General features: G+C 43.6%; 1 protein-coding gene across 1 annotated transcript in view; it reads right to left on the reverse strand.

The window, feature by feature from the left end:
• The window catches only part of Fbn1 (fibrillin 1), a 207,471-nt gene that overhangs the window by 46,590 nt on the left and 134,526 nt on the right, over positions 1-26,355 (reverse strand). Inside the window, 21 exon segments of the mRNA XM_051144536.1 lie at positions 166-291; positions 386-454; positions 2,286-2,450; positions 2,806-2,928; positions 4,583-4,705; positions 6,818-6,943; positions 8,338-8,460; positions 8,601-8,723; positions 15,280-15,405; positions 16,928-17,053; positions 18,087-18,209; positions 19,317-19,442; positions 19,546-19,671; positions 20,478-20,606; positions 20,750-20,875; positions 21,661-21,888; positions 22,666-22,791; positions 24,411-24,461; positions 24,818-24,955; positions 25,176-25,295; positions 25,885-26,010. Coding sequence (XP_051000493.1) covers positions 166-291; positions 386-454; positions 2,286-2,450; positions 2,806-2,928; positions 4,583-4,705; positions 6,818-6,943; positions 8,338-8,460; positions 8,601-8,723; positions 15,280-15,405; positions 16,928-17,053; positions 18,087-18,209; positions 19,317-19,442; positions 19,546-19,671; positions 20,478-20,606; positions 20,750-20,875; positions 21,661-21,888; positions 22,666-22,791; positions 24,411-24,461; positions 24,818-24,955; positions 25,176-25,295; positions 25,885-26,010 — 2,649 coding nt within the window.

Below are 26,355 nucleotides of genomic sequence, written 5' to 3' on the forward strand. Positions count from 1 at the left end.
ATAGTCTAGTGAAAATGGATTTTCTAAACAACACGGTTTAGTTCGAGTTCGGCCTACGAAGCTATTATGCTGCTGGCTCCTCGATCTCCTGGTAACTCTGTTCTGGTTTGGAGGGTTAGTCAGTCCTCAGTATTTGAAGAGCACAGCCTGCAAGGGATCATTTACCATCACACACTCGAGTATCCTCGTTCAGGTAGTAACCAGTTGGGCAGCGGCACTGGAAGCTGCCAAAGGTGTTGATGCACTTCCCGCCTTGGCACAACCCTGGAAGCTCCTGGCACTCATCAATGTCTATTAGGATGAAAAGAAAGCATGCCTTCAGGATCCCATTAAACCCACGGACACCCAAACGGTGTGCATGCTAAGACAAAGTTGGAGCCCTTACCTTCCAATATAACAGTGATGGGATTTGGCCGAAAACCTTCTCCTCCAGGGCAAAGGATTTTATACTCAGCTATAGAAACAAAAAGTTCCATGTGAGTCCTTCTAAATCTAAAACTTCTAAAATAACATCTTCAGGAGGAATGCTGGCACATCTGACTGAAACGCTAACCGTTTGGACTCTTCAGCTCTGATTTACCTATTTAAAGCAAATGAGCATCTTAGCATACAGCACGCCAAACATAAGGCCGCTGTGCTCATCTTGGAAACCCACAGTTACTCTCCTGGTCGTACATTCTTGTGAGATATTTTATTCTTTCTATCTGTCACTGCACTTTAAAAGAGGGTTCCTCCCTATTTTTGTTCCCTGCCAACTTTACTCCATTTTGGTTACACTTAGCATTCCTTCTTAGGTGTCGGCATCTCTCATAATAATCACCAGCTTCTCTCTAAAAGCCCTTTCCAAACAGAGGGTAGGAGATTCTTCATTCTTTTTCTCGGCCCACTCCCCTCCTTGATGGCTAGATATTTTCCTCACTCCTCTGCCACTCATGTGATTCTAAAGATATGATCTTCAAAAGAAGCCAGTTTTTCTAGGCTCTTTTAACTATTCCAGCAAGCCACGAGAGTTTTTCTTTCGGTGTCATGGCTCATTATGTGAGTAACAGTGACCCAGCCCATAATGTCACCCTAAAGAACCTGAGTCTTATTCTTTCAGAATTATCAATGTCTTTCTGAGCCTCATCCTTGCCCTGGCTTTATGAAACCATATGGATTCATATATGTTCAAATTCCCATGTAATCTGAACTGTGATCTCTTGCTCATCATTGTTGTCCTATACCATAGCCCCAAATCCTAATCTAGTTCTGCCCCTCTTAATATCAATGACATTGGGGTCTTCATTCTTAGTTTTCTTCTGCTCTTCCTTTGGGTGTCTCCTCACTTATGTCATGTCTTTTTTTTTTTTTTTTTTTTTTTTTTGGTTTTTCAAGACAGGGTCTCTCTGTGTTAGCTTTGACTGTCCTGGACTCGCTTTGTAGACCAGGCTGGCCTCGAACTCTTTTTTTTTTTAATGCTGAAAAGTTCACCAAGCAGTCAACACCCACTTCCAACTTGAACTAATATCTCCCTCTCTCTGTCTCTGTCTGTCTGTCTGTCTGTCTGTCTGTCTGTCTCTCTCTCTCTCTGAGAGAAGGTGGTGGTGGCCAGGCTGTGCTGGGTGAGGTATCCTAAGACACTACCCTGGCCAAGGTCACACAGCCACCACTCTGAAGGTCCCACCTTGAACCTAGGGCATGTTTTCTGTCCAGTGTGACTTTGTGCCTACTCTTCTTCCTCAGTGGTTAAGGCTCGTGCTGAAGGACAGCGCTTATATTTGTGCCCCATTCTGCCTAACAGGTGCACATTCCTGGAGGGTGGAACTCTGGCTAATCCATATTTCTACTCTCAACTTACTTGGTGAATATTTTGAGGAGCAAATGGCTCTTCTTCAAGGGGTGAACCGATGTTAATGCCAATAAGCAGCAGGCACTGACTTTGGCCAGACTGGCTACACCTGATTTAAATCAAAGTATACAGGACAGAAGTCCCTTTAAAAGAGGTATATCCTTCAAGCTGCATTCTGGAGTTTCCGTTCAAATATACTTGAAAACCTAGCCCTGGAAATACTAAAGTCATTGTAACTTCTTACTAGGATAGGAGACACTCCCTGCCCTACACAGCTTTTAGGGCAAGCCAAAGAGAGAGCTTTTGGGCTCTTATGTCCTGGACTGATGGCCTTGACCCTTTCCTATCCCAAACATGGCGACACCAGCAGATCCCTCCTTCTGTTGTTTCCCCTTCATGACTCTAGAGAGAACACGTCTGGGATGGAGTAATAACAGGCAGGAGGTTGTCCACTTACACGTGTTCACAGCAGGACACAGTTCACACGGAGTTCCCCAGGCTTTACCCAGAGAGCAACAGCAGGAAGCCTTAGAAACACCAACTCCGATTTCATTGCTGCAGGCTGTATCTCCGTTGTCTCCTCGGGGCCGGATATCCAGATAGCAGTTTCCGGATCGAGTATCTATTTGTCACACACACACACACACACACACACACACACACACACACACACACACACACACACACGCACAAACCAAAAAACTTGTCAGGCAAATTCTTCCTGTTGTAGTGGTAGAAGGGGCAAAGAGTCAAACTCATTTCTGAAATTTACTTTTACTAAGAAGAAGCTGAAAAGTGCCCAAGAAAATATATACGGCCGTTTTCCTTCAGAAAAGAAAGCTCAAAGTATATAATGTGTTTAAGAAATATTTATACTTCTATACTATTACTTTTGAAAACATCAGGAGTGGAATACTCAGTAATGCTTTTAAGATAATAAATAGCATGTGCCTTAAAAAAAGTTTTAAGGATCTTACCGACACAGCCAACCCGAGTTGGATTCAGCTCAAAATCAGGTGGACAGTCACATATGTAACTACCAGGGGTGTTGACACAGTTGCCACTGATACAGGTGGTTGGATCCAGACACTCATTGACATCTGCAGCCAAACAGATGGGCAGAATTACCCAGCATCCTGTGTGGACTGACATCACCCAGGCAGTCGCACCTAGTCTCTGGCTCCCAATGAGAACCGTTCTGAGGTTATGCCTACTGATTCCACCTCCCAGCTCCGAGAGTCACCAGGAGGACCTGTGTTGAAGTCTTTGATCCAACCCCCACCCCCTGACCATGTTTACCCTTCGAATTTGTCATCAGAATAAAAAGTAGCTTTGAAGCTAAGAAAAATATTCCAGTCAAGGTAACTGGCGGCAAAACATTGTTTTGACCCCGGTCAACCAAAATTTCAGACATAGGTTTATAAAAGCAATATTTAATATGTGTGGAGTGTTATTTTGTCAGATTAGAGCAAGCTGTCCCAGGGAACACTTGGGAGCAGGTGGTCTCTGCTGTCCTCTTGCATACACATGCAGGAGGCTTAGTGTGCTTCTTCAAGCTCGTAAGACTTTCCTCACCCAGATGCTGTGCAGAGCATTTCCTTTTGGTTTCTAGTCCAAAAATACGCACAGCATTCCAGATACTTAGGACATGGATTTTTTTTTTTTTTTGACAAATTCTAACCCTGTACAACCTTCTTTTTTTGTTTTTAATGTTTTAGAAACACCCCGAACTAGACAAATGGCTTTGGAGCAGACAGTGTGGGGAATCAGGATGCTTGTCTTGGGGTGTTTGCTGTGGCCTGGGAACCCCGATGTCCTTGAGGATGGGACCTGCTTCCTCTGTATTTTGAGTAGGAGGGTGGACAAAAAAAAAAAAAAAGAAAGAAAGAAAGAAAGAAACTGACTGTCAGCCTTTTCTTGGTGCCAAAGAGAGCTGTGTGGTGGATAACTGTAGGTTTTTTGTTTTGTTTTGTTTTTTTAATGTTTCCCTAGGAGTCCTTTGTTCTACAGAAAAATTACTTATGTATTAAATGGAGCTAAGAAGATAGTTCAGTGGGTGAAGCATTGGCAATGCAAGTAGGGGAACCCGAGTTGAGATGCCCTGTATTCATAGACTGCTCGGAGTAGGAGAAAGAAGCAGGAAGCTCTCAGGACCTCATGGCAGCCAGTCTAGCCAATCAGTGAGCTCTAGGCACAGTGAGAGACCATGTCTCAACAAGTGCAACAGAGGAAGACACTGGACCTTGACTTCCGGCCTCCACATACATAGGTACAGACACCTAACCACCTACTTGTACCCCCAACACCCACCACTGCGCACAAAAGAAATGCATGGCCTGCCCCTACACATCAGGCACTCTGGTGCTCAGTACCCAGAGCAAGGGTGGAAATGTGTGGGTATTGCATTGGAAATGTACAAGGAACGAATCAGAGATCTCAAGGCATGGCCCCTGAATGGAGGTTCTGAAGGTGTATTCTAGGAGGGAAGGAAATGGCAGGAGGCCGTGCAGCGAGAGCTCCCCAGAAATATCCCTCTAGAGCCACAAGCTCACGTCCATACCTACAGACCTATCTCTTTACTTTGTACACTCTTACCTCATCCATTCCAGGCCTGAGAAAATACACCCTTGACTCTCAATGCCTTACTCTTTCTATCTTTTCCTCTGCAGCTTGTTTGGTCCTGGTGATGCCCGAGTAACATGCCCCCTAGGGTACCCGAAGCCCTTATTTTTTTTTACATGAATGATACCTTACCTGTGCAGTTCCCACCACTCCGGTCCAGCTCGTAGCCAATCTCACACTCACAACGGAAGAGGCCCGGGAGATTGTGGCAAGTTCCAAAGACACAGATGTTTGGAAGGGAGCACTCATCAATATCTTGGGGGGAGGGATTACAAAAAGAGGGAGAATTTTTTAAAAACTCCATTAAAGAAGCCACCCAATAAAATTAGCCAATGGATATTGGCATTAAGAACATGTAGTCTACCTGCCAACAATGTAGGCAGTCCCCTAGACTTACAGGGGATTGTCACTACACCAAAGGCTTGCTAGTGACAGGCTATGTCTCCTTGGGCCCCATCACATGCCAAGCCATAGCCTGAACATTTTCTAGACAGCCATCTGTCTTTGTGACATTTGATATAGATTTACATCTTGATGTAATCAAAAGCCAAACAGAACAATACAGACTAAATTCTTGTGCTGTTCTTATCTAAATATTCCACAGTTTTGGTGGAGAATTAAAATTTTAAGACCCTCTTTAGGATAGCTTTAAAGTTCAGTTTTCTGCTCTGTCCTAGTTCTATGGGTGTGCTTGCTGTGGTCCATAGGAGACCCACGCACTGCGGATGCCTCTTCCAGGCCTCCTCCGCACGCCCCCCTCCCCCCCGCACCGACTACTTCCCCAGAGTGTTCTGTTTGTGTGATGAATACACACATTTTCAGACTGGAGACTGCTTTAACTAGGCGTGACCACTCTGTCGGTGATGATTTATATTAAGGACAAACAAACAGACAAACCCTTCCTGTAAAGTTTTAAGAGAAGCAACATTTGCCCTGGGACTGTTTGTGTCACCAGTAGTGGCATAGTGCCTATGTCCCCTGGGCTTGGGGGTACAGAAGCCAACAAGGCATTAGGCTCATGAGCAAGAGCATAATATAGTGTCTTGCCTCAGAAGCTTTCTTTTGGTGCTGCGTTTTTAACAGGAACACAATAAAGAATGCCCAAGGGTTCCAAAACTAAGGAAAATACAGAAATCAATGCATACAACACAGCTGGGGATTCTGAGTTCATATCTGCTTAATAAGGAACAGCTATTGGCTAATGCGCTAATCGGGGTCTTGCCTAAACTTCTGTCAATCGTTATCATTCGTTTATTTCTCCTGAAATCACTTTAGTTCACTGTAGTCCCTAATTACGTTCAATAAAGACAATGTGCTTAGATTTGACAAGTGTGAGTAAGAGGAAGAATCTGTTACTTCCTAATTGGATCCATCCTGAGTCAACAGGCTCCCAGGCCTCTTCCTGTCTGACCAATGCTTCCCAGAAAGACAGAGCTTGAAGCCGAGAGACCAAAGCAAGTGGCGCTATTCCAGGGAACTCTCCTCCAGGGACATGTCAAATCCCGTTCTCCATCTACATGCTGGAGGTATTTAGAGAATGTTCTAAGATATATTTAGGCCAATACTCCACACAAGGAAGCAAACTCTGTGCTGTCATTATCTGGAAGACTTGATCTCTAGAAACCAAAGCCTGGCCGACATCAACAACCATGCTTCTGTATTTATAGACAGCTCTCAGAACATCAAGGGATCTGGGCTTTGAGAGGGTTTTTTTTTTCCCCTCAGAAGTAGGGATAACTGAGTCCCACGGAATGAACTACGCATAGTCACTGTTTCTCTCTTATGTGCCATGGTCTGACACTGCAGACCCCTTGGCCCAGATTTTCTCTGCATTAACAGAAATGGTCCACCTGAAGGTACAGTTATCTTCTACCAGTCACTTGTCCTGTTGGTGTGACAAAATACCCAAAAAAAAAAAAAAAGTAGCAAAAGTAAGAGCGTTTATTTCAGCTCACGTGTGTTTGTGGCAGGGACATTGGGGTAGCAGATGCCTGAGGCTATCATGTATGTCCACGGCCAGGAAGCAGAGAGCAGTGGCTTCTGATGTTCTGTTCTCTTTCTCTTACCTTACCTAATCCAGGACCCCTGCCTATAAAATGGTGCTCCCCAGAGTTTAGATGACTCTCACCTCAGGTAATCTCATCTAGATAATTCCTCACAGGCATGCCCGGAGGCTTGACTCTCAGTGTCTCTAGATCTTCTGAGGTTGACAACACTAGCCATCCCACTCCTCTACCGAGTCAACGGACCAGCTTACATGTGAAGGCAAAACATACTCCAGGTTTAGAGTAGAAAAAAAGTCAGTAATGTGTGAATAATCAAATCTCATCCAGCCCTGCCAGGCTCTTACAGCTTCCCCATGGTTACCTTCACAGGCCTTCCCGTCAGCACTGGGCACAAAGCCCATGTCACATTCGCAGCGGTACCCGCCAGGGGCGTTGAGGCACTGGCCATTGCCACAAAGGTTCAGGTTGTCCGAGCACTCGTCGAGGTCTGCAGACAGAAACACAAGCTATACTTTTTGCAATCAAGCGCTTTCCAGTGCCTCAGGTCCTATAATTTTTATAACTGCCAAGTTCCTGAGCTTAGCGGAACTTCGTCCTAACTCCTGCTTGATAAATGTAAACTCACTGGCTTTTTCTTTGGAATGCCCATATTGAATGTGCAGCAGTGTTAGGTACAGACTCAGAACTCTGAATCCTATATCATCCCTAATGCTGCAGAATGAATATTAGGTCAAACTCATTATTCAGGCTAAGATCTTTTGACAAGAAGGGTCACCCACAGGGAGGACATGTGCCAGACCCAAAAGGACACATCACAGTGTGTACCCATTTCTCAGGCTTCGGGCACAGACAAAGTGGCGTGCATGTGAGCATCAATGCCTAATGAGTGCATAAAATAATAAGATAAAACATCCCTGGATTGGGCAGAGATGATTTCAGCTATGATAAAACTTCCAGTGCATTTTAGAAAGTCACCCAGTGACCCTTCGCTTTTTTGCACTTACCTCCCACCTTATTAATAACTTCACAGTGCCGGACGGAAACCAGCTCTTCTCAATTTTTAAAATTAATTTAAGCTGATTCTCTAAGTCACATAGGTGACTTAAAATATGGATGGTATAGTCATACCACTTTATGGCCAATGGGTAATGGGTCTGTCTTATTTAATCCCAAAGCCTTGACACAAGAAGTACTGTCTTTGTGGACAAGCACAGGTGAGTATCTGCATGAACTACACCATTGCATAGTAGGCAATCATACATATTTAAATTCATATTGCAAGTTTGTGCCAATTCTGTGACTTTTAATTAGAGCTAAGAAGAGTGATGATTTCATGAGTACATCATAAGGTAAGAGAAAACCTTACAAAATAGTTTTGAACTGTTGTTATGCCAATACACTGTGATGGTTTGGTGATGTGGTGAAGGTTTGTACTGCCTCCCTCGTGCAGAACACCACATCCTCTGCCCTGTGTCTTCCTACAGGAAGTTCATCCTTGGGTTTGATAAGACAGGAAGTCACCAGTGAGAAACAGATATGAAGGCACAAAGGTGAACACATAACTGGTAGGATGATTTGCTTTAGAATCGTGATGCCATCATATAGATTGATATATGTGCATATAAATGTATATGTGTACATATATATACATATGCATATACATGAGATGTCTGTGTGTGAGAGAGACAGGCAGATATACACACATAGACTGTGCTAGCTTTTGAGTTCTTCTTGGTGACTTGCCACCAAGGTTTCATAGCATGGGGACGACCTAATCTCTGATAAAAAAAAAATCTTATCTGGCACTTGATTGGGACAGCCCAGTCTTCAAAAAGAATTGTTGGTTACACAGTCACATGGTTGTTTCCAAAGCAAGCATACCTGTGCAGGTGAAGCCATCGCCCGTGTATCCGTCTTTACAGAGACAGCGGTACGACCCCATGGTGTTCTTGCAGTCCGCGTGTTGGCTGCACATGTGCGTTCCATTAGAGCATTCATCCAGATCTTAAGAACAAATGATTATCAATACCACGACATTTACATCGAGTAATACACAAATCAAACCTCACTTTATAAAATTCATATTTTCACATTTCTAATCCATGTAGCTCACGAATGCAACTTCCGCCATTTTTCCAGTTCACCTGTGCACTTAACGCCGTCTCCAATCCAGCCAGGGCTGCAGCTGCACTTGAAGCTCCCCGCCGTGTTGGTGCATAGAGCATGTCTGCCACAGTTATGTGCTCCGATCTCACATTCATTGATGTCTGGAAAATAACCAGCACTTCAGAAAAAAGTTTGGCACCAAAGCTTTTTTATTTGTTTTTTTGTGCTTTTTTTGCCTTTTAAAAAATGACTTAGCAGTACTCAAAAGCAAATTCTCTCTCATCCTCACCACAGTATAATACAGATATGTAGATGCTAAGTTCTCTATTGAGTGGCTTTGCATTTTAATTTGCAAAGACAGAAGAATGTGCTCATTGCATTTGCTGTGGGTGGCCGCCATTCGCCATTCTCTGCCCAGCCTCCTCTTGGCAAAGCCACCTCTCTCCAAGTGACAACATAAAAAGTGAGTCGCCTAATGCCTTCCAGTTAGTGTTTACGGTCATGTTTTTATTGGCAATATATCTTGTTAAGACAACTATAGGAAATATGCATTTCTCATATTTATAGGCAAATGAATATAATGTTGACCACATCAGAAAATTCTTGAATGATGACATATTTTTATTATTAAAGTTAAAGCATTGTTATTTCGGTATGCTTTATTTTTGTACGATTCTTGTTTTAGGCAGTATCCCTTCGGTCATATGCAGAAGATGTTGCTTGAGGCTTTGTGTACTCTTCCCTAGCTTCCTGTCAGTCGGCAGCACACTGCAGCCTAAGCCTTCGTGAGCTTCATGTAAGACTAACGTCAGCCTACAAAAGAACTTTTGTCAGAATAAGAAATACCAGATTACAGCACTCGGGAGGCAGAGGCAGGCTGATGGCTGTGAATTCGAGGCCAGCCTGGTCTACAAAGCGAGTCCAGGACAGCCAAGGCTACACAGAGAGACCCTGTCTTGGAAAAAAAAAAAAAAGAAGAAGAAGAAAGAAATACCAGATTAGGACAAGTTAATAAAAGATCAAAAGTGATTTCTTTTTTTCTCTCTTCTCTGAAATTTCATTTCAAATGTATCTAAGATAGACTGTATAAAAACATTATGGTGACTTTTTTCCATCAAATGGATTCAATGTATAAGGGATTATCTTCATAATTAGCTCTGTCACTTACTAGAAACAGATATGCATGGATAAGGTACTATGATTTTTTAAGTGGAAACCAATGCCTCACACAAACCTTGGGCAGTCAGAAGAAATGTTGCAAGGATTTCCAGTGGCCACTCAGATAGTGGCTGAAGAAGAATTCAGGTGGGAACCCTATACTTGCTCTTTTGTTTACTGTTTTTTTTGTTTTCTCTTTTGTTTCCTCTTTTGTTTACTCAGTTAAATGATTCAGAAGTGTTAAGAAACAGGTGGCTTGCCAAAGGTTCCATCTTAAGCCTAGAACGGTCTTTTGCTAAGTGTAATTTCACAATTAGTCAGAGCCTGTCCATCTGTAAGTCTATACTCTCCAATTTTCTCTTTTTACTAGCATATATTCATTTTGTAAGATGGGTCTGATTACGTCTTCATGCATATATGTCATGTCCTTTGACCATATTCAACCCCCAATTGTCTTTTTATTCTCTCTTTGTCCAGTTGTCTATTGGTCAAAGATACCACTATTTTCATATGCTTTTATCTTTTCCATTAATCTTACATTTAACAGAATGGCCACTTCTTTTGATACAGGAATTTATTATTATTATTATTATTATTATTATTATTATTATTATTATTATTATTAAAATGTAATGATAAATGATTTTATAGGTTTAATAAATTATTAATAAAATATAATAATAAAATAAAAATATTTTTAGACTTTTGTCATGCTTTTGAGGTGAAAGAAATTCCATTTGCAAGAGGATATGTGTTGTGATCTTTGGAATACCTGAAAAGGGTAACTTCAGGGTCACGTTCAAGCCTCATGTTGTGAATATAATGAATCCTGCTAAGTAGCTTATGTTCTTAGGGCGTAAGAAGCAGATGAGAAAGACAGCAGCTCAAAGGATGCAAACACATTTCCAAGTTAACAGCGTCAGCGTGAGTATGGACACACACACACACACACACACACACACACACACACACACACACACACACCAGCTCTTATTAACTGTTTCCATGGCAGACTTGGGCAAACAGAGGGAAACTGAGCCATAAGGAAAACAAGCAAACAAAAGCAGCATACTGAAACACTCTTCACTAGCATGAAGGAAACGACACACATTTGCCAAGAACATCTCTTTCTGTACAAATGTTCTCTTTTCTCCACAAGTTTGCTCCAGACAGAAAATTCATTTTTCAGAAGAAGTGGAAGCCAAGCAAAGCAAAGAAATTCACATTCAGGCTGACACTGCAAGCTCCTTAACCCCACTGGTCCTCTGTCACAAAGACTCTCACAGGTCCTTTGAACAGGGCCCCCTGGAGGGTAAGGGACTCCATGGCAGGGCTTTGCCTACGCCCACAATCTGTCACCCAGCCATGGGATGTATTTTGAACTTCTGTAGTCTCTCACCCATGCCACCTACACAGATGTTTGTCTTTCTGCCCCAGATATCTTCTGTCCCACGATCCTGAGCCTATCGTCTTGGCTTAGAGGGGATCTCTAGAACTCAGGGCTGAGGAAGTGGGCGTGATAGCTTAAATGCAAGGGCTACTTGGATTTCTTAATTTGGGTCAAAATTTGAGCCAAAACTATTAACTGAAGTGAACACCCATGGAGTTTCCACAGGCTGAGAGCCAGTGGAGGAAAATTTGTGGTGATAAGAACGCAGGAGGAAATGACTAGCTGTTGGTGCGGAAGCGTATGACTCTGAGAACCGCCAGAAACAGTCTCCATGTGATAGGAACACAGAGTTTGAGAAACAGATTTATCCAGAATTCTTGCTAATCCAACTGTTCTGATTTTATCCCCCGGTTAAGAGATCCAGAGGGTCCTAGAAACCTACAAGAAGAACATTATGATGGGCAGATCTGAGCCCAGGGGTCCTGCTCAAACTATGGCACCAGCCAAGGACAATATGTGCAGTAAACTTCGAACCCCTACCCAGATCTAGGCAATGGACAGGACATTCTCCACAGTTGAGTGGAGAGTGGGGTATGACTTTCACATGAACTCTGGTGCCCCATATTTGACCATGTCCCCTTGATGGGGAGGCCCGGTGGAACTCAGGGGAAGGATCACAGGCTATCAAGAAGAGACTTGATACCCTATGAGCATATACAGGGGGAGGAGGTCCCCCTCAGTCACAGTCATAGGGGAGGGGAGTAGGGGGAAAGCAGGAGGGAGGGAAGAATGGGAGGATACAAGGGATGGGATAACAATTGAGATGTATTATGAATAAATTAATAAAATATTTTTTTAAAAAAGAGAGAGCATGTGATGCCAGGTAGGTTCTAAAACTCGAGCTTGTGAAAGCCGAGACCCACTTGGGCGGCACCCTGCAATGGCTTTATCGTCTTCTCATTATAGTTAGAACAAGCAGCAGAGGTCACAGGGAAACTGTGACCCTGCCCACTCAAGCCAAAAACAGAGGAGCTGCATCCTAGGTTTCAAGCAAATGCACATTCTCTCTCCATTAAGTCAAACATTCCCCATCAACAGTATCCACAATGTGGACAAAGCTAAAGAAGAAAAAAAATGAAACCCTTAGCATCTGTGTGGGCTGGGAATGTGAGTCAGTGGGTGGACTCTTAACACTGCCGATGCGATTGGGAGAAGAAAACATGTTTATTTGTTAAAATGGAAACAATCAATAATGACAAGGGGGCTGACATATTTAGACGGAGCCGTAATGGAGTCCAGAGGGTGACCAGTCCTCATGAAACAGTCCCTCCTTAGAAAACAGCATATGTGTTCTTAAGCCTCTCAGGGTGCTCATTTAAAAAATATTCTATCTAAATAAGCAGGGTGTGCAAGTATGTGGTGTGTGTGTGTGTGTGTGTGTGTGTGTGTGTGTGTGTGTGTGTGTGTGTGTTATGACACAGTTGCAACATCTCTTTTTGCTGCTAATTGCAGTGCGTCTTACTTAGCCACTTGGGCAGGATAAGCATCTCCGTTTACATTAGTTGTCTGGGATGTTATAAACACTGGCCTTTAACAGGACCATCACCAAGGTGACCTGGTGGCGCTTGAAGCTATGAGTAACACTGACTTGAAAACCAGCCTGAGAGAGCCCTAGTTACATGGAACTGAAAAGGCAGTTTGGCTGATTTTTAAAAAACTTGTTTGCAAATGTGTGAGGCTTCTTGCCAGTTCCTGTCTGCCTAAGTCATTTCCGGTCCAGTGTGATGCCCTTGGCTGTTACTAACAGGATTGTTCACAGACGTCTTTTTTTCTCCTCACTGGAAGGCAGCCCCCACCTCCCATAGGTCACTGCAGTGTTCTTTGCCCAAGGGGGTTGTTTGGTTAAAAATCAGAGGCCCCCGGTCATTTGTTTATGATCACAAACCCGCGGAAGAGCCCAGAACAAAATCCTGGATTCTACTCTTTCAAATGTGAAATATCAAAAGCCATATGCAACAGTGATATCGAAGAGGCCACAAAACTGGGGGCCTCCTCCTATAGTTAGTTCTTGGTGGATATCGTTAAATTGAAAGGCCATCCCAGACTGCAGTTGGACAGACTAGGGAGGCAATGGCCCTTCTGAAAGGACACTATTTCTCTGAGTATATTTCTGCTCCTGGGGTTTACTAGAAGGTGATTACTGTACTCTAACATTGGCACTGACTCATCCAGCACGCAGTGAGTACTTCCTGTCCCCTCTGTCTCAGCATGGCTGAAAATTCAATTACAAAAGATTTCCCTCTAAAAATGGAGTGCATGCATGTGTGGCAAACAGTTACATAGAAGTTTCGGTAGACTTCACGTTGCCTCGAGGCAGGGTATCTGAACGGCAGTAAGTTGCCGTACACCATATCTCCTTTACCTATAATGATGCAACTATAGTGCGGATATAACCTTTCATCATGGCAAAGGCTCTAAAATAGCCATCCCCTGCCACTCCCCAGTTAAACGGACCTTGTAAATGGAGCTCTCCAGACTCTTTCCCTAGAGCCAATGAAGAGTGTACCCAATGAAGACTGTGTCTCCTTGGGATCACCACCTTCCTTGCCTTGAACATCAATGAGTTTTATTTTTTTTTTCCCTCTATTCATGACAACACACCATAGAATTAGTCTACCTGCCTACTCACGCTGCCAGGCCACAATCCCTTAGCAAGCCTTATGTCGACACTGGGAGCTCATAGTAAATTCTGAACCAGAGAATCCTTTGTGCTCGAGTGCCTACGCAGAGAAGCTGAGAGTTTAAGCATTCTGCCGTTTACCAGAAGGGACTTTGGATAAGCAACAGAGGTAGCAGAGAAATGTTTCAGTGTTCCGCCTCCTCCAGTGGCTTTGGCGGACTGTCATTTTTAAAACACCAATAATATTCCTGCCATGTATTGGTAAGTTTGACAGTTAACAAGGCCACTTTGTAACTAATAAATATATTTTGACGCCTACTTGAGATACACTGATATAATCAAGCTGAGGATCCACACATTATCCAACTGCCAATATGACAATTTTAATGTTTAAGTCATAAGGCCTTGCCAAGCAGCTTCTAGAATTCAAGGCCAGTCCATTACTTGTTAATGGTCAAACTCACCACAATGTCCATGATGTTTTAGATTATGTTATATGCTATAATTTATAGCTTTAATATAAGTTATCATGGTAAAACTTCATGCCATCCCATGTACATAACTTCATTATTTCCTGTTTGAACACAACAACTAAACACTTATAAGGTAACATCATGGCACAGAGTGGCTTCTTCCATTTGGCATTTAATAGACTAGTCTCCTGAAAATATTGCAAGAGGAGGTTTTCTTTCTTTTTTTTTTTTTTTTTTTTTTTTTTTTGGTTTTTCGAGACAGGGTTTCTCTGTGTAGCCTTGGCCATCCTGGACTCACTTTGTAGACCAGGCTGGCCTCGAACTCACAGCGATCGCCTGCCTCTGCCTCCCGAGTGCTGGGATTAAAGGCGTGCGCCACCACGCCCGGCTCTTCTTAAGTGCTATTGATAACAAAGCAGAAAACTGTGACTGGCTCAAGTCCTTGACACTAGCTATGTCACACAAACAAAGACTTGTTTAGGCTGAAAAGTTAATGCGTCAAAAGCAATCTAACTTGAGGACTGAAAGACTGGAAAGAACTGATGAAATGCAGGGCGTTTTCTTTGAATGAGCAATTTCAGCTGTAAAATGAAGTGCTGGCAAAGAAGCTTGGTCTGACCAAGGGTTGACAACCTCCAGGAACCAGCGTGGTCACTTAGGTGGCCTGAAAGTATGACTCTTAACCTATAAAACCCATAGCATTCACTGTGTTAACTTATGCAGCACAGCACAGCCGTCACCATGTTAACTTATGCAGCACAGCACAGCCGTCACTATGTTAACCTATCCAGCACAGCATACCTTTGTTTTCACAGAAAAAAGACAGATTTCATTCACCTTGGTTCTAATAAATCATGGAAAGTTTCAAAGGCATAGAAGCTAAAGTAATAAATTATGGCACACAAAATACCTACAATGCAGTTAAAACAGTAAGTTTAGAAATGGGTTAAACTGTAATTATTATGGCGGTTTCTTAGCTACTTGATTTTTTTATTAATATGAAAAAGAAAACATACCTGTGCAGCCTGTTTTCCCTTTCTTCCCTGAATAGCCCATATCACAGTGGCAGATAAAGGAGCCTTTAGTGTTCTCACAGGTCCCGCTGAGGCAGATATTTGGATTCAGGTCACATTCATTGACATCTGTAAGACACACACACACACACACGATCCATGTATCCAGGTTTCTGCTGCACTGGATACTTATTTTCTGAGATAAAAGAACTATGCTAGAAAACTAAGAAAAGGTGAGATACTTTCACTAAAATAATAATCTTGGAAAGAAAACATTATAAAATATACTTAAAATGCTTTCACTCAGAAAAAAAAAATATAAGAAACAACATTCACACTGGCACACTTTAGTGTGGCTCAGCATGTAGCCTGACTTTTACCCCCACCATGAAGGATCAGTAAACCTAACTCCTGCGGTGCAGAAACTCGCTTATGGGATGGATTTTCTAGGAGATGACATTCTCCGTGGTAAGGTAACTGTGATTCTGTCTGTCTGAGGCCTACATTTTACTTTCCGTATTTAAAAAAGAAAGGATGAAGGGGTAGGAGAGATGGCTCAGTGGTTGAGAGCACTGGCTGTTCTCCCAGAGGATCAGGGGTTTGATACCCAGCACCCGCATGGCTGTTCACAACTGTCTGTAACTCCAGTCCTAAGTGATCTGATGCCACCTTCTGCCCTTCACTGGCACCAGGATTGAATGTGGTGCACAGATTACTCATGCAGGCAAAACACTGTCCACATAATGAAGGTGCACATGACCATCCTACGTGCCTACCTCTGGCCAAGAGGGAATGATCTTCTCACCAGAAACAACAAAAAGAAATTAAAACAGAAAAATGGACAATAGATAGACAGAATGTTCTTCTAGGCCCTGGACAGGAGGCAACAAAAATGCAGTGATTCTTAAGATAAAGAAAATAAACTGGGTTCTAGATTATTCTCAGATTATTGAAGAACAAATTCTAAGCCCAGGTCTATGGAAGAGGATAAATCACATAGAACCAGCTGACATCACTGGCCCAGGTAAAGTCAGGGGAGGAAGGGAGGGAGAGAGAGAAAGTGAGAGAGAGAGAGAGACAGAGAGAGAGAGAGAGAGACAGAGACAGACAGAGAGAGAGAGAGAGACAGAGACAGACAGACAGACAGACACAGAGATATCACCAAAAGAGAGAACACAAATGATCTGCAGATACTCAGAGCAGTGGTGGGCTCGCTCATGCAAAGAAACAAACCACCCACACTGGGGAAAGCATTGTTCAATACAGTCCAGCAGTCCTTGGCATTTACAGAAGAGCAACATTAGTGCCCTTTCCCCATGGCTAAATTAGAAAGCCATATGCTTCACAGGGAATCGAGCTGAGTTCCAAAAGGGTCTTGTCTCAGTAATATAGAAAAACCAGTTCTGAACTAACTGTTGCTTAAAAGAAAGACGTTTAAAAGGATCAGCCTGGTTGCAGATGACAAAAATACACCCTCGTAGTTCAACAATACTCTAGAACACAGAAATCGCCAGCACTTACTAAGGTGAAATTTAAAACGACCAGTTTATAATAGTTATCAGGCAGGAAATATGAGCAAACTGATCTTCACATGCTTTCACAATCCTTGTGACTGAACAGGTAAGTCAGATGATGCTGCCTTCTTTCTTACCTACGCAAGTTTTCATGTCTTCAGATGCCATGAAGCCATCATAGCACAGACACCTGTATTCTCCAGGTATGTTTGTGCACTGGCCACCATCGCAGATATTGGGGTTATCTTCACACTCATCAATGTCTGAAAAGAAGAAAATCAACAACCATGGGTTATAGATACTGATATTGGCTCCATTATTCAGCAAGGAGGCATGAACTGACCCAATGTAACAGCCCACTTGCATAAGATGAGTATCTCCTAAGTAAATCCAAACGAAACTTTGTATCAGTTACCTCATCAGGTTATCTTGGGGACTAAGAAACAGTCAATCCCAAAATTCTCAGTATACAGTCTAAGCACACAGCAGACCCACGTGGGTGTGAAATACTATCCATATGAATTTCAACATATGAATTTGTAACTCAAAATAATTACGAATCATATTTTATCATTGTCCTGTTATAAATGGTTACTTTCAACATTTACTTTGGAGAGTCAAATTACACAGAGATGGGTTTTATGTGTGTGTGTGTGGGGAGGAGTTTGGGGGTGTTAAAAGTCAAATGCAATCATTGGTTCCTAGGTTCAAATTCTCTTCTTAACCAGAGGCAAAATCAAAGCCTGAGTCACTTTTTATCTCCTTTTTATCTCTTGCTGGCTGCCTGGCTCGTCTAGCATAAGGTAGTAAGATGGGAGTACAAGTTAGGAGAGTGGCTCTCAGACTTTAGCATCTATCCAAACACATGGGTCAGCAAAATGACCTCATCAAGATGACCCAGGACTTTGCAAGTCAGTAGATTTGGATGGAGGTTGAGGCTTTGTGTATCCACAAATCCTCGGGTCATGTGGCTGCTTCAGAAAACCCAGTCGGCATTACACCAAATTAGGTTCAGGATACAACTCTCCAAAAGTCTGTTTCGTGAAGAAAATGCTTTCTACTCCATGGATTACAAGCTGGGTGCTATACTAAACTTTCTTCCTCTTGCCCACAGTCTCAACTCCATTTTATAAATGAAGATTTGCTGATAAGTGTGTGGCTTGAAGACACAGCCAAAATATGCAACTGACAAGGACCTGAATGCAAGGCTGTCACGCTCTTAAGCCTAGGCCCTGAGTCGCTCTGCTTGGGGGACTGTCACTGAGGGAGATACAAGCAGAGGGGAAAGCCGCTCACCTGTACAGGACCGCTGGTCTGGCATAAGCGCGAAGCCTGGCTGACAGCTGCATTCATAGCTGCCCTCGGAGTTTGTGCAGAAGGTTTCACAGCCACCATTCATTATGCTGCACTCATCGATGTCTGAGAGAAGTGAGAAGAACGTAAGAATGCTGGTCCTCCCTCAGACTCCTGCCGAAACTTAATTAACCACCAGAGAAGAATTGAGGGGTGAGGCCGTTAGATTAGGAGGACTCCATTCTCATGGGTAGCATCGGTACCATTACTAAATGGGCGAATTTGGCCTCTCTCCCCCCCCCCCCACATTTTTGGTGCAGCAAGAAGGCGCATGTTCAGTGCCAGAACTTCGCCATTGCTTCCCAGCCTCCAGAGCTGTGAATCAATGAATTTCTATCATTATAAATTAGCCAGCCTCGGCTCTTCCGGTATAGCACATAAACACTGGCGGAGACACCTTCTCCTGTGTCTAGAGTTGTGCCGATCTTCTTGGTCACTGACTCAGTTATAACCGTGGATTACGGCTTGATGGGCTGAGGTTCTGAACCTGAACTGAAGTCTTGAGTTGTTCTTGGCTAGATTTCAAAAGAATCTGGGCTGATTTATGGTTTTGGGTGGAAACCATCTGAGACTTGGCAGATCCACATGGTGTACACCCCAAGCCAGGCCCAAACTGGCAGCATTTATACAATGTCATTTTGACGTTGGGCATGATAAAACCACAGGGCCTCCCTGTGTCACTCTTCATGGTACAGAGGACCAACCACAAAGCAAAATCTTTGTCCCACAGAAAGCCACACTTAAGAAGTGCCAGGCATGGCTTTTATTTCAGAGTAAGACATGAACATTCCCTGACCTTCTTGTCAGTGGTCACTCTTTGAAATCTTTAGGTGATATCCACCAAGTAGGGCAGAGACCTCACCTCATGCCTTCCTGTGTTTTCCATGGCACTTGCTACACTTAGTTCATGCCAGGGTTAATTATCACTGCCTGATGTGCTTTGGCATGCATACGCTACGCTCATTATTAAAAAAGTGTGCAGCTGATTACACATCTCTCACTCGTCTGCCCCTTTGAGGACGGAAGTAAGGTGTGAGAACCGTGAGCTGCTGTGAGGATTTTACTTCCAGAGAAACAAGAAAGACTAAGCAAAAGCCCCTAGCAATAAAAGCAGAACCCACAATGCACAGCTTGGGTGATTTGCAAAGAGAGCCAAAGGAGGCTAGAACTTACCGACACAGAACAGCCTATCAGGAGTGGAGTGGTAACCCGGGTTGCAGGCACACTGATACTTTCCTATGAGGTTCACACAACGGCCATGGGGACAGAGGTTTGCACTCAGCTCACACTCGTTGATGTCTGTTTGGAAACAAAGGCCGTCATAGAAACAGTGTCTGAGTGTGGCAGGGATGGGGTCAAACAACTGACCTCACGCAGGCGGTCTGAGAGAGTTTCTCCTTACCGATGCATGCAGAGATGTTTGGGGACAGTTGGTGACCAGGAGGGCATTCGCAGCGATAACTTCCCTCTGTATTGTGGCAAATGCCACCTCGGCATAGGAGAGGATTTCGCTGACATTCATCAATATCTGTAAAATGGAAAGGCCCCACATTGAAGATGCTGATGCCTTGCTCTGTGTCAGGCCGTTTCCTTTTCCAACCCTCAGTTGCTGGGAGTCCCGGCTACCGACGGCTTCTCAGTTCCCTTCTGGGAGAACTGCTGTCCACCACCCTCAGAAATGCCTGGACGGCGGAAGAGCGCAGTGTTCTCCCGCATGAGAAGCAGTCCACAGCCAGTCATGATTGTCTGGCCTCGACCTTGTCTCCACACAGGACAACGCCTGGTGTCACTCACTCCTCCAGAGCTCCCTATGGGATCTGAATGGGCTGCACTCCAGCCAGACTCTGCACTAGCCCACTTCACTGCCGCTCTGAGGGGTTCCTTGCTCCAAACATTTCCTTCAAAAACCATAACAAAACAAAGCACAAACAACCCAAACAAATGAGCCCAAGTCTACCACACTTGTGTGCAGGAATCTCATCTCAGACTCTGTTCACAGGGGAACCTGACCTAAGGCAGCTTAGTTAACAGTGTCTTCTAGAATTGTTGGGCACACATCCTGAGGTGGGGCTGCTACTATGCCATGTATGTGAATGGCTCTCAATTCGCTGTGTCAGGCGCTGAAGTCTCTCAGGCTCTCACAGCTTGCCACTGGAGTCACTCACAGTTGTTTAGCCGCTCAGTGCCTTCCTCTATGAGTCTCCATCAGTCACAGACTGCTTTCACTGGTCAGAAGGCCAGACAGATGGAAATGCCCGGGATTCCGCCTCTGAGGAATCCAGGCCTCTCGCGGTTCTTTGCTTCCTAGACTGGTTACAGCGGCACACAACTTACCCATGCAGTTCTTCATCATCATGAATCCGCTTTCATAGCCTTCATCACACTTGCATTCAAAGTCCCCTGGGGTGTTCACACACTGGCCTCGGCCACAGAGGTCAGGAGATATGCGGCACTCGTCAATGTCTGCGTGAGAAACAGCCGGCAGCCACCGTGAGGGCAAGGACAGCCTTACAATGCGAAGCAACCCAGGAAACAGGGCCTTTGGCGACTCGTCGCCTCTGAAGGCGACCCCCTCTGCCCCCCCCCCCGGAGAGCCGCTCACTGACCTGTGCAGTTCCTCTCTTCAGAATCCAGAGCAAAGCCACTGTCGCACCTGCACTTGAAGCTGCCGATGGTGTTTCTGCACTTGCCGTGGGTACAGAGGCTCGGGATCATCTTGCACTCATTGATATCTTCAGGAAAACGAAAATGCAGGGAAGAAAAGTGTGTGGGCAAGCAGGATGTCTCAGGGGTTCCCGCTTTACACCCAGAGGGTTGGAAGGCCTCGGTTTAAAGTCTTGACAGTATCCATCTCAAAACGTATGCTAGTCCAGGACTAGGGTGTCATAAATATCCCTAGCTGTTCTGACTTGTACATTTCAAGAGAATGCTTAGCATTATTTTCGTACATGGAAGTAACAATCACTGTGCCACTGTCCATAGGAGTTAAACTGGTCTCAGAATTAGATTAAAGTTATAACTTCTTATTCCGACATGGACTTTAGATTATGGCATGACCAAAATAATTAATAACAATAACAATAACAATAACAATAATAATAATAATAATAAACAATAATGTTTGAAACACAGTAAACCGCAGAAGTGAAATTCATTGCGTTTGGACAAAGAACACTTGCTAGTGCACTCTCACTCCACTCACCAAGGTAGGAAAGTTTCAAGTAGTGACAGAAGGCCAAATCACACCATTTTGCAGATTATCTGACTCCCTTTAATTCTCGGGATACTATTAAGATTTATTTTTACTAGCTAATGGATAGAAGAGGTAAGAAGTTCTGAGAATTAGGGACTTGGGGGGGGGCATGGGCGGGGCAGGGGGCGTCATTACCATTGGTAAGAGGGATAGGGAGAGCTTTTCTCAGAACATTGAAGTGCTGAAGGAATGACTATCTGTAGCAAACTGGGCTCCCGAAAAGGCATTTCCCAAAACCCCAACCAGCCACAGGGAGCTCTGTACCTTTGAAGAAAGGTTTCCCATTTGTAATATCTTTTGTCGCAAAGCCAGGTCCTCGGGGACAGAGCTCCTCATACTCCCGGCTGTTTCTCACTGGACATTCCTCACACTCTTCGGTTCCCCAGGCTGCCCCAACCGAGCAGCAGCAGGCATCCATTCGGTGGCGGCCAGCGATGGGCAGGGTGCATTCTTCATCCTCGTACCTCAGGAAGCAGGTTTCCAGGCGGATGTCTGTCAGAGGGGCAGGAGACTGAGGCTAGCTGTCCCTCACTGTCCCATGCTGCCAACTTTTGTTAGAGAAACTGCATGCTAATTTGCTATACCCATGACTACATTTTTTTTTCCCCAGATGAAAACCAGGATTATGTGGTACGTGTTCCTGTGAATGAAGACTTTAACTTTTTCCTCAGGCATGTTTAAATATCCTACTTATGAAAAGCTTCCTTTTGGTGTTTTCTGATAATTCTACAATGACTGAAAAGTGTCACTTTGCTGCTTGCAGGCATCGTTCTCCCTGTAAAGCCATATTCATCATCAATGCCTGCATTCCGTGATGCCTTGGCATCTCCTCTCTATGGAAGCGCAAATTCTGTTGTTGGAATGCATCCTATCACTCAAATGGTCCTGACTCAGATCTACTGTATTTTTCGGACCATAAGACAAACTTTTCCCCAAAAAAATTGGGGGAGGAGGATTAGGGTGCACCTTATGGTCCAATTGCTGTTCTTACTGTTTTTTCTTGTTTTGCTGCTCTAAAAACAGGGTGCGTCTTATGGTCAGGTACATCTTATAGTTCGAAAAAATATGGTACTTCATTTCTGAAGAGGTGGAATAACAGTCTGGTGTGAGGGCTTCCCTGCTTACGATAAAAGAGGAAATGGCGAACAAAAGCCATCCATTCTTCTAAGATGAGCCACGTGTGTGTGTGTGTGTGTGTGTGTGTGTGTGTGTGTCTGTCTGTCTGTCTGTCTGTCCCCAAATGTCCAATTGCATCTTATTTATCTTTACCAAGGCAAATTCTGCCCGTGGCATCCAAAGTCATCCCATTGGGACACTCGCACTTGAATGAACCCCTGGAGTTGACACACAGGCCATTCTTGCATACTCCTGGGAACACTTCACACTCATTGATATCTAAAAAAGAAAACAAGGAAGCATTAATTCGGCATATCTGTATAAGTTAATCCTGGCTTACCCCACTCATAGATACACAGGATTCTTACATAAGAAAGGGCCTTTTCTGAGCCTGATGAGTTTAAAACAGAAGCGTGCCTCCAAACAGTTCTTATGAACTTCTGATGTGACTAACTAGCAGACAGTGGGTTTGCGAACGCTGGGAGTCTCTACAGTGGCCTGTAGGGATAGTCTTTGAGTTGTGGAGATAGGGGCCAAGGGGTTGGGGGACAGCTCTGGTAGGTAAGGTTCCGAGGGTTTTAATTAGCTTGAGGACACACGATGAGTGGAAATAGACAAAAATTATCAAAGAAGAAAAAGCTTAAACATGAGTGTGTAAAAATCAAGTCTTACTGTGGGATATGCGGGTTGGTCAGGGAGTACTGAGCCCAGGAGGGAGGGTCAACACATGAGCGTCCATTCATCATTTACCAGTGCTGCCCAGACCTACTGACCCTCCCCAGTTTGCCTCATGGAGCAGTATGTTCTCTGCACTTAATTTGGAAAACCAGACATCATTGAATTAATCCAAAGAAAGGCAATCTAAATGCCAAAAAGGGGAGCCTTAGTTAAGACAGACAGACACACACACACACACACACACACACACACACACACACACGCATTCACGCACACACACATACACACCACACACACCACACACACACACACACACACACACACACACACACACACATACACACACACACACACAGAGTGTCTATTTTAAAGAGGTCACTCTCTAAGCCAAGAGTGTTGAGAAAAAGTCTCAATTTTTTTTAAGGGAAAACTAAATGGGAATGAAGCTGAACCTACTTTTGGGAGGCTTGTTCCTTGGAGCTTTTCCTTAGCCATTTGTATACTAAAATGTGCTATTAAAGCTCAGATAAGTTATGAACGGCTGGTCTAAACCAGAAAAAGCCAAACGATTCAGTCATCATTTGGAATGCAAGCCTTTGGGTGGGGGTTGTAGTATTCCTCTTTGTTTTAAAAGGAAAAAAAAAAAGGCCTCAATTTTATCCCACATATGGGACTGTTGTTTTTTAAATATTTCAGCTGCTGTGTCATGTCAGGCCGAGTTAGTCATGACCTATATCTACTCAGGACTCCATGAGAAAGAACCACAGTAAACTGGAAAGGGTCCACATGGGCCTTGAAAACAAAGGCAACTGAGTTCACCTCTCTGAGTCACCCAGGAATGTGACACAAATAAACAAGCAATAATAGTTTAACAAAAAAAAAAAAAAAAAAAAAAAAAAAAAAAAAAATAGGGCCAACCAGGAATGCAAACTGCATAATCTTTGAAAATAGAAATGTCTTGGGTTTGTGCTCCAAACAGTGTATGGTCATTCTAAACCATATCCAGCCACACCGTCCTTTAGCCATAGTGATCTGACACTGGCAACAGTTTGTGCATTTAACATCTGTTCTTTTATGCAGCTCTCTGTATTTTTTTTTTCCTCTGCAGCATATTTCTCACTGTGAAGTTGCCTTACACTTTTATCCAGGCCAAATTAACACAAGCATTCTTCATACACAAACACACAAAAAACGCATGGTTTATAAATAATGAGCAATACCTTCACACTGTGTGCCTTTGATTCTTGAGTACCCTTTACCACATATGGGATCTGTGGGAAACAGAATAAAATTAATACCAGCTATCTAGACTTCCCAGACATGGTAAATATAAGAAACCTAAGGAAGGGCCTGGAACAGGAGTTGGGTTTTGCTGATGTGAGGTGAGCATGGGTCTGCATGGATACTAAAGAGCAGTGATGAGATACCTCTGCTAGGAAAGCCCAGCTTGCAGGAAGCACTGCAAGCCTATCACATGGCCACAAGAAGATAGAAAATGGCAAATTGATCAGAATCATATAAAATTGATGTCCGGTTTCCTATTTAGATATATATTTTATCAAGGCCATCTTTAAATTTTCCATGTGGCCAATGAGGTGGCTGCAGAGGCGTGAACCACTTCTCTTACCAACTTGACATATAGTGCATGGGCTCCCCCAGGCAGCACCAAGCGAAGAGCAGCATTCAGACTTCAAGGTTGCCCCATTGATGTTAATCTCACACCGCCCGTCGATGACAGTCTGCCAGCACGTGCCCTTGATCGTTTCTGCGGAAAGACAGGGTGTTGGGCATTTAACAGAATCTTATCAAAAATCCAATGTGCAGACTAGAATTACAGCCAGAATAGCATTATGAAACAAGGAACAATAATCATCTCTAATGTGTTTTCTATATCTAAACTTCCATTGCGGTTCAAGCAGCCATTAAGCATAGTAGCACTGAATTATTGATAAACACTGAAACATGATTCTCAGAAGGATAAATACCTATGCAGATGGTTTTTGTTGGATCCAAGGTACTTTCAGGAGAACATTCACAAATAAAAGAGCCGGGGCTATTCTTGCAGACTCCATTAATGCAAGGACTCGATTCACATTCGTCAATGTCTGAAACAAAACCAGGTCTCCATTACCACTGAAAGCTGGTCTTAAGCATAAAATGCATACTCCGACTTTGGCCTTAATTGCTACCACATATCCTTCATTAGACAGTAAAGCTGGCCTAAACAGTTTTTTCCAAACTAGAAGGAATGTCAAAATACTAATTGAGCATATTTCTTTAGTATAGAAACTGGCACATGAGTGAGTCTTCGTATTCAGAAAAATCTGGGGAGAATTATGGATTCAAATTAGACATGCACAACATTTTCTTCATCTATTAAGTGATGGCAAATAAAATGCCAACTAGAGGCAAATGGAAATGAACGCCCTAAAGCCACCATGAAAGGTGAGTAAAATGCCAAATACAAATGAGTGGCATCCGGGGCTAGAGTTTGTAACAGTGCCATTTAGACTCGGCGAATCCCGAAAGAATTGGTTTGATTATCTAAAGTAGAAGACACTGCAATTTACTGCTAAGGTGGTCTAATGGCTTTGAGAGAGAGAGAGAGAGAGAGAGAGAGAGAGAGAGAGAGAGAGAGAGAGAGAGAGAGAGAGAGAGAGAGATGCACAGTGTAAGAACAAAAGCACAGTTTACCTTCACAGGTTTTTAGGTCAGGTTTGTACACAAATCCCTTGGGGCAGGTACAGACAAAACTTCCAGGTGTGTTTCGACATTGTCCATTGTCACAAAGTAGGCTGTTCAGCACACATTCATTAATATCTGGAAAGACAGCAAACAGGAACGCTTTAAAGAGCTTGTTCCTCAAAGGGAAGGCCTTTAGGTTAGGCCTTTAAATTCTTAATGGTACAATCAAGGCCACACAGAGGCAAGACTCTTGTTCTAGAATCAAAGGGACTTATCTTACTGGTTTAAAGAGCTAAATAAATAGAAAGCAACCTCAATGTGATGGTGTACACCTGCAGTCCTAGCATGAGAGGTGAAGGCCATGAGGGATCACTCAAACCACAGCAGTGAATATACTTTAACAGGACACACACACACACGCACGCACGCACGCACACTCGCGTGCACTTAAATTATGAGAAAATCAGACAGGAAGTTATG

The sequence above is a fragment of the Acomys russatus genome, chromosome 4 (assembly GCF_903995435.1).
Source record: "Acomys russatus chromosome 4, mAcoRus1.1, whole genome shotgun sequence".
NCBI classification, from domain to species: domain Eukaryota; kingdom Metazoa; phylum Chordata; class Mammalia; order Rodentia; family Muridae; genus Acomys; species Acomys russatus.